Source organism: Mesoplodon bidens (assembly GCF_964165515.1).
Source record: "Mesoplodon bidens genome assembly, chromosome: 4".
In the NCBI taxonomy this organism is placed as follows: Eukaryota; Metazoa; Chordata; class Mammalia; order Artiodactyla; family Ziphiidae; genus Mesoplodon; species Mesoplodon bidens.
In genome coordinates, this window is record NC_138160.1 from 143,610,599 (window position 1) to 143,627,680 (window position 17,082).

At 58.8% G+C, this 17,082-nt stretch overlaps 2 protein-coding genes across 3 annotated transcripts in view; one reads left to right on the plus strand and one right to left on the minus strand.

The window, feature by feature from the left end:
* Positions 1 to 10,633, plus strand: part of TECR (trans-2,3-enoyl-CoA reductase) — a 28,584-nt gene extending 17,951 nt beyond the window's left edge. Inside the window, exons 2-13 of one of the 2 annotated variants that reach the window (XM_081232964.1) lie at positions 7,527 to 7,577; positions 8,261 to 8,312; positions 8,654 to 8,698; positions 8,794 to 8,897; positions 8,975 to 9,090; positions 9,177 to 9,282; positions 9,401 to 9,473; positions 9,563 to 9,606; positions 9,689 to 9,746; positions 9,829 to 9,917; positions 10,246 to 10,291; positions 10,380 to 10,633. In XM_081232964.1, the coding sequence (XP_081089090.1) occupies positions 7,527 to 7,577; positions 8,261 to 8,312; positions 8,654 to 8,698; positions 8,794 to 8,897; positions 8,975 to 9,090; positions 9,177 to 9,282; positions 9,401 to 9,473; positions 9,563 to 9,606; positions 9,689 to 9,746; positions 9,829 to 9,917; positions 10,246 to 10,291; positions 10,380 to 10,507 (912 nt within the window). In that variant the 3' untranslated portion in view covers positions 10,508 to 10,633. Of the gene's footprint in view, positions 1 to 7,376; positions 7,578 to 8,260; positions 8,313 to 8,653; positions 8,699 to 8,793; positions 8,898 to 8,974; positions 9,091 to 9,176; positions 9,283 to 9,400; positions 9,474 to 9,562; positions 9,607 to 9,688; positions 9,747 to 9,828; positions 9,918 to 10,245; positions 10,292 to 10,379 lie in introns of those variants that run through there. The other variant, XM_081232963.1, reaches the window with a different exon arrangement.
* A 74-nt stretch (positions 10,634 to 10,707) lies between these two features.
* Positions 10,708 to 15,386, minus strand: NDUFB7 (NADH:ubiquinone oxidoreductase subunit B7). The gene is made up of 3 exons (XM_081231473.1): positions 15,206 to 15,386; positions 11,254 to 11,422; positions 10,708 to 10,899 (listed from the first exon to the last, which is right to left on the minus strand). The coding sequence occupies exons 1-3, from the start codon at positions 15,315 to 15,317 to the stop codon at positions 10,767 to 10,769; spliced, it is 414 nt and encodes a 137-aa protein (XP_081087599.1). The 5' UTR covers positions 15,318 to 15,386; the 3' UTR covers positions 10,708 to 10,766.
* Positions 15,387 to 17,082: the final 1,696 nt, after the last annotated feature.

A 17,082-nucleotide genomic window follows, 5' to 3' on the forward strand; every position in this document is an offset into this window, starting at 1 on the left:
GTGAGCTGGGTGCACTCCTAACCCCTTGGAACTCAGCTTCCCCATCTGTGAAATGGAGTTAATGGCTCCAGCTCCCTCGGCTGCCATGGGGATTGAAAGGAGAGGGTGAGGAGAGGTATTTGGGAAGCAGCTGCGGTTGTAACCCATACCCATTGGGCAGGTTCCATCTTAGGACGCACGGAAGCGGGAGGTGATGAGGGTGACCAGGAGGCCAAGCTGACTCTCAGGCCTGTGCCCGCCTCTGTCCCAGGCCCGGGGATGTAGACTCTGCCATGAGGCCACTGCGTCTTGTTTACAGGTGGGAGGGGCCTGAGGAACACTGGGCCTGGCTGTGTTTATGAAAATGGGGAAACTGAAGCTTGAGAGGGGCCCAGGCTCCTGGCTTGGGAGGCTTTCTGGGCACTGGTGCCTGGGTCCCGGGTGCCCCGCCTGTGCAGCAGCTCCCACAGGGTAGAGCAGCAGTTGCAAACTTCCAGCCTGGGCTCAGGCGGTGCCTGCCTTTCCTGCCGCCCTCCTACTTGGTGCTTCTCTCTTCTGAGGCTCAGGTCAGAACCTCAGACCCACCCCCGCCCCCCATCTGCACATCCACTTCTCACCCCCTCCATGGCCATCTCCCTACTCCTGCCCTCATCATTGCTTCTGCCCTGGTCTCCCACTTCCCACGGGGGTGCCTAGGAACAGCTGAGTCAGGTCACATCCTTCCTCTGCTTAAGAACCCTCCATGGCTCCCACCTCACTCAGCGTAAAAGCCAGAGTCCTCCCTGTGGCCCACAATCCCCTGCAAGATCTGCCCCATCACTTCCCTGTTTGTGTCTTCCCGCTCACCCCCTCCACACTCTGCTCCTGCCACAGTGGTCTGCTGCTTAAACATGCCAGGCACAGTCCAGTCTCAAGGCCTTTGCAGTGGCTGTTCCCTCTGCCTGGAACACATTTCCCCTGGATGTATGCGTGATGTGTTCCCTCAGTTCCACTGGCCTTTGTTTAGATGCCCCTTCCTCAGGGAGGCCTTCCTTGACCACTCTGTCTAAAATGGCCATACTCCCCCACCCCACCCCTGCCACCTTTCTCTTTTTGTCTCCAGAACTCTTGGTGCAAAACCTGCCACTATTTATTGTGTGTCCCTACCCACCCCCAGCCCACGCCTGGGATGCAGCTTCTGTGAAGGCAGGGGTTTGTTCACTGCAGTGCCCAGGGGAAGAGGGGAGGAAGGAAAGGATGAGTGAATGAAGGAAGGAGTGTGAGGCAGTGGCTCCCCGAGGCCTCTTGGCTGGTGAGTGGCAGAGCCAGAGTTAGCGTTCACTCTCTTGATCCCATCCTGCACCGGATGTGCCCGGTTCATTCACCTGGAGCTCCAGCTGCTGTGCACACCCTTCCAGCTGGTGGGAGCAGAGGCCGCGGCCACAAGGGGGCAGTGGAGAGCGGGGCAGTCTCGGCAGCTGCCACCTTGGCTGTGGTGGTGATGAACTACAGTAGGGACGCTTGCCGCAGCCCAGCCTCTGCCATCCGCACGTGTCTTGCTATTGTTAGGGTTCAGGCTCACTGTCGTCAGCTCCTTGCACCACCTTTCTGACCTTGGTGTGGTTGGGCCCTTTCATGATCGTGGTGAGGACTTGGGGAGGAGGGGCCTGGCTCCCTGTGCGTCTGCCACTTCTATTTTGCTAGTATCGGTCTGATAACATTTATTCTTTATAAGAATTATTCTAGGGGCTTCCCTGGTGGCGCAGTGGTTGAGAGTCCGCCTGCCGATGCAGGGGACATGGGTTCGTGCTCCGGTCCGGGAAGATCCCACATGCCGCGGAGTGGCTGGGCCTGTGAGCATTGGCCGCTGAGCCTGTGCTCTGCAACGGGAGAGGCCACAACAGTGAGAGGCCCGTGTATTGCAAAAAAAAAAAAAGAATTATCTAGACTGGACATGTTTGTGTGCTTTCTCAGGGAGGCCTTCCCTGACCACTCTGTCTAAAATGGCCATCCTCCCAACTCCTGACCCCCCGCCCCCCATTCTCTGTTTTTCGCCACAATTCTTGGTGCAGAACATGCCACTGTTCTCTGTTCCGGCACCCCCTGTGCACTAGCACCCCCCGCCCCGGACCTCACACAGGCCAGAATGGTGGTTGTTATTATCTGTAAATCTTACAGTAACCCTGTGAGATAGCAGGTGGGGGCAGCCCACTTTGTAGATAAGGAAATGGAGGCTCAGAGAGGTTGGGTTACTCGTCCAGGGCCACACAGCCAGGAAATAGGTGAGTCTTTTTGACCTCAGAGCCTCCTTGTGAGGGGCCGCTGTGCCTGTGTTGCTGCCGCCTCCAAGGGCCCAGGGTGTGTGGAGCCTGTCAGTGTGGAGCCCCTTCTGTGTTGGGGATGCTGGTGAAGAAAGACAGGGTTCCCTAGGAGCCAGAGCTGGCCTATCAGTGACCCTTTGCGTTGGTGAGCGGTGGCCCCCTCCTTGGAGGAGGGTCTGGCAGCCAGAATGCTGGGCTGCACAGGGTCACCGGAGCTGGGCGGGTGTGTCTGCAGGCCTCACAGAGGCTTCCCTGGAGCGAGGCCACCGGCCCAGGCTAGGGAGAGCCCCCCTGCAGCAGCTCCTGCACTGGGATGCCCACCTCTGCTCTGGGGTCTGCTGTGGTGGGCAGGCCCCCATCCCCCCAAGTGTGAAGGAGGAGTGAGGGAAAGGCCTTGGCTCACAGGGTGGTGGGGAGGGGGCTTTGAGGCAAGGTGCCTATGTGACCTTGGGCAAGGTGCCTCCCCCAGGTGCTTATGGAGAACAGCTCCTCACCAGGCTCTGTTCTGGGTGCTGGGAAGTGACTGAGGACAGGACAGTCCCTGCCCTCTGGAGCGGACCATCCAGTGGGAGGCAGACGGTAAATGTCTGGGTTGCTATTTTAAGTTGACGGTCAGGAAGGGCCTCACTGACGAGGTTAGGGAGGAGCCCTGTGGGGTCTGGGGGAGAGCGATTCAGGCAGTGAGAACAGCATGTGCAAAGGCCCTGAGCCTCTCCTACTCTTTTTTTTTTTTTTTTTTTTTTTTTTTACGGTACGCGGGCCTCTCACTGTTGTGGCCTCTCCCACTGCGGAGCACAGGCTCCGGACGTGCAGGCTCAGCGGCCATGGCTCACGGGCCCAGCCGCTCCGTGGCACGTGGGATCCTCCCAGACCGGGGCACGAACCCGTGTCCCCTGCATCGGCAGGGGGACCGTCAACCACTGCGCCACCAGGGAAGCCCTCTCCTACTCTTGAGCCCTGGTTTTCTCATCTGCCACATAGGGACCATCCCAGGAGCCTTGTCTACCTGAGGCTCTGGGCAACCATGCTAGCTTGAAACGGGTGCTCAGAAAGTGTGCACCCCTCTTTCTACTATGGCTACCTGGATCAGCAGCATCTTTATTTCCATGAAGGCAGTGAAGCCTGTGGGCCCTGCTGCCTGGCAGTAGCTCTGGGTACTCCCCTCTGGGTGGGGTAGGGCTGCAGCCTGCAGGGTGGGCTGTGCCCTGCCCCTTGTCCGGCCCTCCCCTCTCCCCCCCAGCCCTGACCTCCTGCTGCCATGAGTTGCCCTTGGCTGGGCCCCGGAATCTGGGGCCTCTGGGTGAGAATTCCTCCTGGGCTGGGGAACTGTCATCGTAGAGCCACCCTCCTGTGCCCCAGGCCAGGGCTCCTGCCTGTCCTTGCCCTCTGTCTGGCCACTGTGCCTGAGGCTTTGGGGCCACACCCCCTGCCTGTGGCCAGTGCCCAGACTTCAGGTCAGCGACACCCTCACGGGCTTTGCTTCATTCATCCTTTGAACATATCACCGCCCCCTTGTCCCCCCAGCCCCTTCCCTCCATGGGGACAGGAAGAGCTGCCCCCGGCTCCTTCAGGACAGTCCCACCACTCACTCCTCCCCTGCCCCTTGCCTGCCTTCTCTCCGGGGTAGGGCCTGAGCCTGCTGCCTCCCCTTCTGTGCTCAGGACCCCTGCCTGGGGCTCTACCCAGCGGCCACCTGTGCTCCTCACCCCAGTCCTGGGCCTATCCTGCCCCCCCCCCTCAGGCTGGCCTCAGGCCTGGGCAGGCTCAGGGGTGTGTGTGTGTGTGTGTGACAAGCGTAGGGGGCGGGAGTGTGCTGGGGCGCAGAGCAGGGGGTGGGGAGTAGGGGGTAAGCTCAGGGACTGCAGATTGGGAAGTGCGTGATGGGCTCCCCCATATTGAGGCCCTCATCGGGTGGGGTGGAGGTGTGGGTAGCCTCTGCTGCTCCCTGACCCTGGACCTTTTCTCTTTATGGGTAATTGGGACCGGTTTGCTAGCCCTGCCCTTAAAAAAAGATGATTTATTGAGGTAAAAGTCACATGACGTACAATTAGCCATTTAAAAGTGAATTTAATTCAGTGTTGTGCAACCACCGTCTCTGTCTAGTTCCACAACTTTTTCATCACCCCAAAAGGAGACCCGGTCCCCATTAGTTGACACTCCCATTTCCCCTCGCCCCATCCTTGGCAGCCACCAGTCTGCCTTCTGTCTCCTTCCATTTACCTATTCTGGGCATTTCACGTAAACATGTGACCGCTTTGTACCTGGCTTCTCTCACCTGATATATATATATATATATATATATATATATATATATATATATATATATATATATATATATACACACATATATACATATTATTTTATTTTATTTTTATTTTTTAAATTTTTTTAAATTTTTTATTTTTTTTTTCTTCCCACTTGGCTTTTAAAATTTAAAAATTTTACTTTTCTGAAATAATTAGAGAGGCACAGGCAGTTGTACGATGGTAGAGAGGTCCTGTGGCTCCCCTGCACCGCATCCCCACCCCCCTGCCCTGCCCAGGGCCTTTCAGACCTCTCCTGCGGTGGAGATTTGGGGACAGGAAATGGGAAATGAGGACCAAACCTGTCACAGTGGCCTTGAGCTGGGGCAGCCCACTCCCCAGTGGCCCCGGGCCTTGAGTGCCGCCGCACCGGCCGGGCTTACCTCTGTGAGGGCGCCGCTGCTCCTCTGCGGCCTCGGGCTGGCCTGGGTGTGTTGGTGGCGGTGGCAGCCGTAGCAGCTGCAGCGGCGGCTGCTGGGAGGGTGGCCCCTGTCCCAGCCGCCCTCTCCCGCTGCCCAGCTTCCTTTCCCAGCAGCCAGTCGGGGCCCCGACGTCCCATACTCTCCTCCTGGGTCCTGGTCTGGTGCCCAGGTTGTGGGGAGACGGTAGGGTTTCAGCCCTCCCCCAGCAGCTGGCCGGCAGGGAGAGGGGCTGGTTGTATTTTAAGCTGTTGAGTGGTTCAGCAGGAACTCGGAGGCCTGCTCTCCCAGTAGACGTGGTGCAGCCTTCCTGCGGACCACACGAGCTCCGAAGGCATGTGGGCACTGCCCGCCTGGGACCCAGGAACTATTAATATACCTGCAGCCACAGGGCAGCAGGCCCTTTGCCTGCTCGGGGCCGTGCTATCCTCGCCCTTTCGGGCACATTCTGCCTGTACCCCTTCCCCCTTCCAAGAGGCCCCTTGGTGGGGCCAGACACTCGGGGCAGTGTGAGCAGCGCCCTCTTTCTGGCCCTTCTGTCTGGCCTTGTTATCCCCATGACTCAGAGGGGTTCAGTAACCTGCCCCCCAAGGCCACGTGGCCATGCAGAGCCCCCAGTTGACAGCAGGCGCACTCTCTAGCGTGGTAACAGTAGCATCAGACAGGAATTCTTGGGCTCTGGGCTCTCTCCTGCCCTCCGTCCATGACGTGGGGTGGGTAGAGCATAGGTGGGCAAACAGGCCAGTGTGCTGCAGCGACCCCCTGGCCAGTAGGGGAGCCGGGATCTGAACCCAGGCCCATCCCGTTCCCTTCATCGCAGGCCCTCAGGGTCTCCTCGAGTCTGTCCTCACAGCCTGAGGTTTGGGGGCACTTCCCATCTGTCAGGTACCACGCCAGCCCCTTGAGGTACACACTTTCCTACCTGCCTCCAGCCTGAGGCTCAGAAAGTGACAGCCCCAGAGTCACCCAGTGACAGCGTGTGGCAGGGCCGGATTCAGTCCTGTGTGCTGCCCACCACGCCCCCTGCCTCTCCCACTGGTGGTGGAGTGTGTGTGAGGGGAGCCCTTTCCTCCTGGGGGGCGTGGCCCTAGGTGGGTGGGCATGCCCTCAGAGAGCCCTGTCTGGGGCCCTGCCCTGGGGTTCTAAGATCTGCCCCTTTTCTCCATGCTGCCTCTGACTGAGGGCCTGCCAGGCGGGAAGGGTCCTCAGCACCTGCTGCCCAGTGGCCGACTTGGGGTCAGACCCAGCCCTGCCTGCCACGTCCCCATGTCTAATAAGATCTGCATCAAGCCCTACACTAGGGCCCTCAGGCCTACGCGGTGGGCTCGGGCCCTACTGGGCCTCACTCCAGCTCCACCAGCAGTTCACACCATTCACAGCTGGCCCGGGTGCCTTCTCAGACCCGCTTAGAATGGGTGGGTCACATACCCCTGGGGGCTCCCTCCCTCCCAGCACTGCCCCTTTGCACCACCGGTCCCACCACTGCCTGGGGCTCAGGGAGAGTGGAGTTGGGGCGGGGGTGCTCAGGCTGTCTGCCCTGGGCTTTGGGGGGCTCAGGGCCTGGACGAGGGTGCTCTGTTGGGCTGACATGGTGGGAAGACTGCCCTGGAGGTGGCCTTGAACAAGGCCTGGGTGGACCTAGTGAGAAATGGGTGGAGAGGGAGGCCGGGAGGGTGTGAGCCAAGGTCTTGGCCTAGGCTGGGGGCGCTTGCTGGAAACTTCCTGGTTTCCTGACCCCTCCCACACTTAGGGAGAGGCTCTCTGCACCCTAACGCCGGAATCTGTCACCTCCCTGGGAACACAAATGCACAAGGAGAATAATCCAGAGTGTCTCTTACAGCTCACAAGGGGAAATGGATGATCTATCTCGCAGATTCTCGAAATAGCTGGGATTTCTCCAAGCCCAGTGAACTCTGCGGGCCTGAGCTGGGGCCTGGGCGGCCCGTTGGCCTCTCACCCTGCTCCTGGTGACTGGCCCTTGCTCTGCACTGGGCAGGGAGGCCAGGGGGCGCCTCCATTCCTGTTCTGGGGATCTCCCTTCCCCCCGTGCTGTTGGGGGTCCATGTCCACTCGAAAGCCTTACAGTCAGGGCAACTCAGCCCTTGGAGGGCTGCCCCCAGGTCCCCCCTCCCAGGAGGTCTGTGGCGTGGCTCCTGGGGAGCTCAGTGTGGGGCAGTTTTATATTTAGTTGGGCCGTGGCTGTTGGGCCACTCGGGTTACATCTGCACAGAAGCCGGCGGAGCCAAGGCAGGCACGGGCTCCCTTCCAGCACCGCGGCAGAATATGATCTCGCCGGCCCGGCCCAGAGCACTTCGCGTGGGGAGGTCTGTGGTGGGGGCTGACGGCCGGCAGCTGGGGCCTCTGGCTGCAGCGGGCAGAGCGGGGCAGGCATGGACCTGAGCGTGAGCGTGGTGGCCCGGGAGACCAGCCAGGGCCTTGGCCCCGTCTTTGGCCTCAATGGCCTCCCCCGGCCCATGCCCCACAAGACGATCAAGAAACCTAAAAAGGCCGTTCTCTTCTTCGAGGTGGAGATTCTGGACGCAAAGACCCGGGAGAAGCTGTGCTTCCTGGACAAGGTAGGACCGTGGTGCAGACTGTGTTGGCCCGAGGGTGCTGGGCCTGCGACCTACCCCTTCCTGGGCTCCTGGCCCCCAGGGAGATGGGAGTGCCCCTCCACCTGGGTCCTGACACCCAGCCCCTGCCTTTCAGGGTGTGCAGGAGGGGTACTGTCCCTGGGCCTGCCCCAGCCAGCTTGCTCCTCAGGGTAGATAGAGCACCCTGGCCCTTGGGTGTGGTCGGGAGCTGGCCTCCCAGTGTGAGAAGGAGGTGAAGCAGCCTCTGTGGACCCTGCACGGCTCTGGGGCCTGGGAAGGAGGTGGAGTCCTGAGACCGGCCCCACTCCGAGGCCAGGCCAGGGGAAGGGGTTTGTCCCATCCCAGGGAGGTCTGGAACAGGTTGAGGGCCGTTACTCTGGGGGGAGTTGTGGCTGGGGGTGGAGAGGAGAGGCGAAGTGGGCCTGGCTTCCCATGCTCAAACCATCTCCCAGCCAGTCCAGGGGTGACCTGGCTGCCTGGTTAAAATGGCCCTCAGGCCCATGGCTACCTTGTCGGCTACGTGGGTTGGGGGGCCTGGTCCCCAACCCTCCCGCCTCCCATGGCAGTTGCCTAGGACCCCAGTCCATCCCACCTCACCAAGGGGGATTCTGGGTCCCGGGCTCCCCGCCCACGGCTTACTGGTCCCTGGCCTGTGTTTCCCCCAGGTGGAGCCCCAAGCCACCATTGCCGAGATCAAGAACCTTTTCACCAAGAGCCGTAAGTCCAGGGCCCAGCCACACTGCCCCCGCGACCCCTCTGGGCAGGGGCCTCTAGGTAGGACCCCGTCCTACATGCCTCTCCCTCAAGGGCCTGCAGAGATGCGCCCCCAGTGTGGCCCAGGCTTCTCTGGGCTTGCCTGGGGCACCCGCCCCCCTGTGGCCATCAACAGGAACGCCCTTGCTGGGCTTTGGGGAAGGACAGCATCCCGCTTTGCCTGCTCTTCCGGTCTGTGTCCTGGAGCCACACAAACTTCAGAGATCTTGCCCGGCGGCCGGAGGAGCTGTAGGGACCCCGGGCCCCACCAGGCTGTGCGCTGTGACACCCTACTCTCCCTACAGATCCACAGTGGTACCCCGCCCGCCAGTCCCTCCGCCTGGACCCCAGTGAGTACAGCTGTCTGCTTGGCTGCCCCCGGGCTCCTGGGTGGCCCTGGGCGAAGGCCCAGGCAGGCCCTGAGCCCTGGCCCGACTCTCCGCAGAGGGCAAGTCCCTGAAGGATGAGGATGTTCTGCAGAAGCTGCCCGTGGGCACCACGGCCACACTCTACTTCCGGGACCTGGGGGCCCAGATCAGCTGGGTAACGGTGCGTGCAGACACCCTCTCCCAGCGGCCTCGCCTCCCGTCTGCCGCGTTGGGGTGACTCCCCTCTCCCCTCCCCAGGTCTTCCTGACGGAGTACGCCGGGCCCCTTTTCATCTATCTGCTCTTCTACTTTCGGGTGCCCTTCATCTACGGCCACAAATATGACTTCACGTCCAGTCGGCACACGGTGGTACAGTGAGTGGGGCCGGGTGGGAGGCGGTGGCGGGGGAGGGGAAGGCCTGCTGGACCTGCCCCTGCTGAACTGGCTTCCCCGCCCCCAGCCTTGCCTGCATCTGCCACTCATTCCATTACATCAAGCGCCTGCTGGAGACGCTCTTCGTGCACCGCTTCTCCCACGGCACCATGCCGTTGCGCAACATCTTCAAGGTGAGCCCCCAGCTGCCTGTCCAGGCCCTTCACCCCCGGCCCTACACTCCCTGGTCCCCCTCACCTGGGTCCTGCCCTCCACTGGGCCAGGCTCCATCCCGGCCCTGCTCCCTTTCAGAACTGCACCTACTACTGGGGCTTCGCCGCGTGGATGGCCTATTACATCAACCACCCTCTCTACACACCGCCCAGTAAGTGGCCTCGGACCCTGCTCCCCCTGTGAACACCCCTTCACCCAGGCTCTCCCCTCACGGGCTTCCCCTCTCTGCTTCCTCTTCAGCCTACGGAGCTCAGCAGGTTAAACTGGCGCTCGCCATCTTTGTGGTAAGCGGGCTGGGACGGATGACGGTGCGAGGAGTTTGGGTGGCGGGGTGGGGGCTCCGAGCTGACCCTGCTTCTCTAACAGATCTGCCAGCTCGGCAACTTCTCCATCCACATGGCCCTGCGGGACCTGCGGCCAGCTGGTGAGTGGCCTGCTCCGGGCAGGGGGGATGGCCACCTGGGCAGGCTGAGCCAGCAGGTCTCACTCCTGTCCTGTCCTCCCAGGGTCTAAGACCAGGAAGATCCCATACCCCACCAAGAATCCCTTCACGTGGCTCTTCCTGCTGGTGTCCTGCCCCAATTACACCTACGAGGTGAGGGTCTGCCCTCCTCTCCTCTCCCTCCTGGGGCTTGGGGTCCCATGTGGAGGGCTAGCTTCTAGGAGGGGGCGCTGCCTGGCTCCGTGGCTGCTCCTGCAGTTTGAACTTGGAACATTTGGAAACGGAGAGACCGTGGCCTCTATGGGGCCTGGGAGGTGTCCAGCTGGGCTTGTGGCTATTGGGGACTGAGGGGCAGCTACATCGTGTAGTCCCCCCCTTACTCCAGGCTCCTCTGGCACTGGCGTGTGGTCCCCATCCCCTTACTAGAACAGCTGGGGCTGCCCAGCCCTGCCCGCCCTCACCCTGCCTGCCCTGCCCACAGGTGGGGTCCTGGATTGGCTTTGCCATCATGACACAGTGTCTCCCAGGTGAGCCCGCTGCCCCTTCCCCAGGGGGCCCTGCCCACCCCTGCTGTGTGCAGCCCTCCCTCCCTGACTTCCCTGCTCCACCCCACAGTGGCCCTCTTCTCCCTGGTGGGCTTCACCCAGATGACCATCTGGGCCAAGGGCAAGCACCGCAGCTACCTGAAGGAGTTCCGAGACTACCCGCCCCTGCGCATGCCCATCATCCCCTTCCTGCTCTGAGTGGCACCCCCTCACCCAGGCTCAGCCACGCCAGGCTCGTGGCCCCCCGCCCCAGTGCCATTCTGGGCGAGGACTGGGAACCACTGCTCTCCAGCGTCTGGAATAAAACCTGCCTGCCCAGCTGGACTCAGACTCGGCGGTGTTTCTTTTGGGGGTCGGTTCGGGGATCAGCACACCAAAGAAAGAGGCGGAGCCAGGGATGAGGGCCCTGGAGGCTTTTATTTTTTTGACTGGTCAACAGGGTGGGTAGGTGGGGCCACTACAGGGCCACCCCGGGGCCCACGTCGCCGGACCCCTGGCCTCTGGCCATGTCCGCCTCCCTCTGCTCCCGCCTCTTCTTCCGCTGGAGCAGCCGCCGCTCCCGCTCAAACTCCTTCATGCGCCTCACGTAGCTGCAGGCAGAGTACAAGGAGGGAGGGGTAGCCTGGGGAGCTGATGGGACTGGGAGGGGGTCGCAAGTAGGGAAGACCTGCGTGCCTGCGATGTAACTCGGGGGTCTGCCCCCTCCCCTGGGGTGGACACCCGTGGGCCCAGAGCAGGAGCTGGGCCTCCCACCTGAACTGGGCGTGGCCGCTCCTGTAGGCACCTCAAAGCAGCCCGCCCCACCCCACAGCCCCTTTGGGATTCCTCTTTCTACTGAGGCGGGGCCTGGCTAGAAGCTCAGTGCTAGTTTGCTGTCCTTTGCCTCTGGAGCCGCGCGCCCAGGGCCGGGCCAGGTGCGGGTTCGGGGCGGGCGTGGGGCTCACTCGAGGTGCTCGCAGTAGTCCCAGTCGTGCTGCTCGTGCTTGCAGGCCAGGAAGTTGGGGAAGCTGTCGCGCTTGCACTTGAGGAGCCGGATGAGGTAGTGGGCGCAGTAGTCCCGCTGCTGGAGCACCAGCTGTGCGTCGTTCATCTCCTGCTGAGTGGCCACCATCTCTGCCGGGGGGGATGGGTGGGGCTCAGCCAGGGCCAAGCAACCCCCAGCACTGAGGCCCAGATGGGCAGGGTCCCTCTCCCGCCATCACCGAGCACCTCAAAATCCACACTAGATTCTTGCCTCCCGTCCCCCTGGGGTCACTCCCCAGACAGCCCCACCCTGCAGAGGTGTGTGTGTGTCCGTGTGTCCGCCTGGGGGACCTGGATCCCAGCTCTGTCCTCTCGGTGGAGGCTTGGCGTCTGCCCACCTCACAGCTGAACTAAGAATCCTCGTCCTGCTGCCCCACCCACCTGGTAAACCCCAGGGGGATGAAATCAACCTTCACTTCAACTGGGGCCCATTTGGGGGCCGTCAGAAATCGTGGGCACACACCCCAGCGCGCGCCCGCTGTGCTGGTGGTCCTGAGCTCGGTCCCCACCCAGCGTGGGGCACACAGGACCTAGCCTTCCTGCATCCTCAAGGGAACCCCCGCCCCCTCTCCAACTTACCCCATCTTTCCTGGTCCTAGATGCTCCTCCTTTCTCGAACATTCTCTTCCCGTGGCCCCCCTCTCTGCCACACCCTCCCCAGGTTTCCTCCCATCTCTATGGCTGTCCAAATATGAAGCTGCCCAAACATTAAGCCTTGGCTTCTGGTGGTTCTTGCTAAGAGCCCTCCGCTCATTCTAATTCATGGCTTCGGTCTCCACCCCGTAGATGGTTGAGCCCCAGGCCTTGTGTCCACCTGCAGCCCCTGATGGTTTCCATGTCAAGGTGGCGCTTCACACGTGATGCTCCAGCATGATGAGTCAGCAGCCAGGATTTATGGAGCACCTACTGTGTGCTAGGTGCTGGGGATATACAAGGGAACATGCCAGGCAAGGATCCCTCCCTGCTCTTGGAGGGAGACACACAACAAACAGGTAGAGCTAGATGTTGTAGGATGCCTGACAATGCTAAATATTAGGGAGGAAAATAAAACGAGGGAGAGAGAGAGGCAGTGTGGGGAGGTGGGTCAGAACTTTAGATGGAGGATTCCCTCAAAAGGTGGCATATGAAGGTGAGGGAGTGGGTCACATAGACACCCGGGTAAGGCATCCCCAAGAGCGGAACAGCAGGTGCAAAGGCCTTGAAGTGGGAGGATAGGCGGGATGCCCCAGGGGTTTCGGCCTGAGCATGTGGTGGTCAGTGCTGGAGGGGGAGGCACAGGGTTGGTAGGGGAGGTCAGGAGCTCTGTTTCAGGCCTGCTGAGTGCAAGATGCCCGTTAAATGTGGAGCGGAGATGCCAAGCAGGCAGTGAGGTCCATGAGTCTGGGGTTCAGGGTCAAGGCCCAGCGGGAGATAAAAACTCCAGCACTGGTGCACAGCAGCCATTTGAAACCAGAGGACTAGCAGAGACCCCCAGGGAGTGGTGGGAGTGGGTGGAGACAGGAGAGACCCACACAGTGGAGCGCCCTGGCATTTACAAGGCAGGGAGGTGGGCGGGAGCTGTGGGGTCTTGGGACCACGTGAAGAGGGGCTCCCAGGAAGTGGCAGCGACCGGCCGTGCCTGCTGCTGCCGTAGTGCAGTTAGACCTGAGAATCTGACAACGGGGCTTTGCAATACAGACGTAGTGAGGGTGGGGAGGAAGCTTGACCACAGCCCTGTCGGTGAAGTGGTGGGGAGGTAGCTGGAGGGGGAGGTGGGGCCAGGAGAGGATTTTTTAATTTTTATTTAAAAAAAAGGTTTTTTAGGGCTTCCCTGGTGGCGCAGTGGTTGCATCTGCCTGCTAATGCAGGGGACACGGGTTCGAGCCCTGGTCTGGGAAGATCCCACATGCCGCGGAGCAACTAGGCCCGCGAGCCACAACTACTGAGCCTGCACGTCTGGAGCCTGTGCTCCGCAACAAGAGAGGCCGCGATAGTGAGAGGCTCGCGATGAAGAGTGGACCCCGCTTGGCACAACTAGAGAAAGCCCTCGCACAGAAACGAAGACCCAACACACACACACAAAAAAGAGTAAAACTTCTTAAAAAAATTTTTTTTAAATTTATTTAATTAATTAATTCATTGGCTGTGTCAGGTCTTCGTTGCTGTGTGCGGGCTTCTCATTGCGGGGGCTTCTCGTTGCGGAACACGGGCTTTAGGCGCACGGGCTTCAGTAGTTGTGGCTCGCGGGCTCTAGAGCGCAGGCTCAGTAGCTGTGGCGCATGGGCTTAGTTGCTCCGCGGCATGTGGGATCTTCCCGAACCAGGGCTCGAACCCATGTCCCCTGCATTGGCAGGCGGATTCTTAACCACTGCGCCACCAGGGAAGCCCCAGGAGAGGATTTTACAACAGCAGAAATAACAGTGTATTTGCATGTTGATGGGAAAATCAACCTTGCAAGAGAGGGAGAGTGGTTGGGGGCGGTCCTTGGATAGGTGAGAGGATGGGATGGAGGGCATCAAAGGGCTCACCTGGAGCAGAGGCTTAGTTAAAGCCGGGGCAGATCATCTGGGCTAACAGGAGAGAAGGTGGAGTCCAGGGTGTGTAGGAAGCAGGGATGAAGGGAACCCACGAGAGCTCTTTTGGCTGCTTCTGTTTTCTTAAGAGGATACAAAGTGACTAGCTGAAAGGAGGTGCTGGAGTCTGAGACAGAAGGCGTGAAACCATGGTCTAGGAAGGAGCAGGAGAGAGCGAAGGGCCAGGGAATGTGACAGGAAAACAGCAGCATGAAGAGTCAACTGGGGGAGCAATTGGGAGACCAGTCAGGGAGGATGGGTATTTTTCTCCGATGTTCAGCTGCACAGGGACAGGAGCCACGGAGGAGAGCTGGCTTTAACCAGGGTTCTGGTTAAGCAAGACAGAGGAGGGGATGGGGTGGGCGGCTCTGGGTATTTGCAAAACATTAATGGGAAAGCAGGGTGTGAAGTGGGAAGGACTGACATGATAAGGAGGTGGGGGTGCTGATGGACTGCAGGTTCCAGTGGGGCTGAAGGAACTACAAGGACACCAGAGACACCATAGGACTGTACCTCCCAACATTCTCCTAAATCCACACCTCTCTGCACCACCCCATTCCCTTAGGGGTCTCCCTGTCTCCAAGTCGTCGCCCACCTGGCAGTCAGCGTGACCTTTTGATAAAGCAAATCTGATCGTGTCCCTCCTCTGCTTTGAAGCACTAGCTCTCCCCTGTCCTTGGTCCCGGTGTGGCCAACTCCTCCGCATCTCCCGCAGGCCTCGCTTCCAGTCATAGTCTCCTGAAAGCCCGCCTTGATACTCCCAGGGGCCATCATCAAGATCCGCCAGGTTCCTTTGTCTTCCCTACAGGGCTGTGAGTTCCCCCTTAGTCAGTGCCTGCTGCATCCTCGGTGCTCAACTTGGGACTTGGTCCAGGACTGGCGCTCGATATGCTTGTGATATTAACGAATAAAAAAAGCAACGTGCAGGACAGTATGTGCGGCGTGAGCCCCCCTTGTGTTTTCTCTAGCATACCTAAAAATAGTGACATCTGGACAGAGGTACAATAACCACATCCCTTCCGCGATAAACCCTCCCATAGTTCCCCACTCACTCCAGGACTAAGTCCAACTTCTACCGCCTCATTAGGTCCTGTATCGCCACTCTCTTTTGCCCCTGGGCTTTTTGATCAAACAGTGTCCTCTGCCTGGAATGCCTCCACACTCAGGCAGGGTCACGCGCGCCCTCTGGACTCCTCTGGGCCGAGGTCAGGGCTGAACCCAGACACAGTGCATGACGCTCGAGCCCAGCCGACCCCGGGGTTCAGGGGTTCCGGCGCCCACCCCAAACTCCCGCCGGCCGCGCCTGCGCACTGGGCCTCACCGCGTTCTTTGCGCCCGGGGAAACCGTAGTCTGGCGGGAAGGTGGGCATCTGCAGGGGGTCGGGCTCCACCGATGCATCGCCCAGGTACCGCCGGGCCAGGTGCGCCCCCATGGTTGCTGTCGCCGCAGGCAGCCGGGGTCACCCAGCTCCTACCCGGAAGCACTCCTTGCCCAGCGACGGCTTCCGGGTTGCTCAGGGCGCAGCGGTGACCATAGAGATGAACGACTCCGGAGGACTTCAGGTACCTCTGGCTCCACCTGGCGGTTGGGCTGAGATAGTAAGGTGCGCGGCTCCTACTCCGGTGATCGCCAGAGGGGACCTCCCTGCTTCTGGAAATCCATCTGGGCAGGAGAGGGTGGACGATGCGAGCATGGGTCTGCCTCCCTCCCTCCCTGGGCGCTTCTGATCTCCCGAAGCTAGAGCACAAATGAAAATTATTCTTCTGTCGTGTTTCAAAAAAGTCTTTATTCTAAAACTTTCGAATTTGTCATAAAAAACCCTGCACAGAGCTGATATAATTAGCAAATATCAAAAGTTTAAATAAAATTATTTAAACTAAGTATTTTAATTAAGTTTAATTTAAATAAGCAAATAAAAGTTATTTATAAACTATTTATAAGCTGAGATTTTAAATAAATCCAATTTAATACTTTGTAAAAATAAAACGAGTTGTGATTCTAGTATCCCTGTAGTTGCCCCTGTAAAGAATGGGTTTACATTTCACACCTGTTACATTAGAGCTTCTACACATGTATATTTAAAAGTATAATACATTGTTTAATACTGCCAAATACTTCTTGGCCCAATGTGCAGCTGTAACAAATGCTGTGTTAATTTGTTACTCTCTCTGGAATCCTGCACATTGGAACACAAAAGAGAAGCCTTTCACTGGGTGCTTGGCAGTGCTGGGAAATGATACTTGGATGCTGCATGATTAGATTTCATTTGACAAGGTGTTGTGGGTTGAATTGTGTCCACCCCCCCCCCCCCCAAATAAGTTGAAATCCTAACCCCTGGGAACCTGTGAATGTGATCTTATTTGAAAGTAGGGTCTTTGCAGATGTAATCAAGTTAAGATGAGGTCATGATGGACTCGGGTGGGTCCTAATCCAATGACTGATGTCCTTATAAGAGGGAAATTTGGACACAGACGTGCACACAGAACATCACATGATGCTGGAGGCAGAGACTGGAGTGATGCATCTACAAGCATATGAACACCAAGGATCCCAGGCCAGGAAGGATCCTCCCCCAGATCCTTGGGAGTTAGCATGGCCCTGCTCACACCTTATTTTGGACTTGCAGCCTCCAGAACCGTGAGACTATAAAATTTTCTTGTTTTAAGCCACCTAGTTTGTGGTACCTTGTTATGGCAGCCCTAGGAAACGAATACACAAGATAATTTGTCTTTTCTCCTACCTAAACTTGTCTGGTGCTCCAATCCTCTACACACCCCAAAGCAGCATCTGTTTCCAGCACTGGCAGTGGCACAACCAGAATCACACTCAGACACAGGAGGGCATCAGCCAGAGAGGTGGGAAAGTGCTCCCTGGAGGCCTGAGTGGCATTGATACCAAGAGATGTCATGTTTAGAGTTACGGTTGTTTTATGCCAGCTCCAATCACAGGATCTCAGCTGACAGCAGCATCCGGTGTTCTTCAGTAAAGTTATTTTGTGTTTGTAATATGTGAGATTCTCTAAAGCAAGCCAGCTTCCTCTACTTGGGCCAAGGGGGTTTCCTGCTATTTGAGAGAACAGATGTCCTGGATTAGAACCCTATTTGTGTGGCCTGGGTGAGTGCGTTTAGCTCTTGGTAAAATCAAGATCTCAATTTTAATGTTTTAAGCATTAAATGCGTTAATTATATGAAGTACTT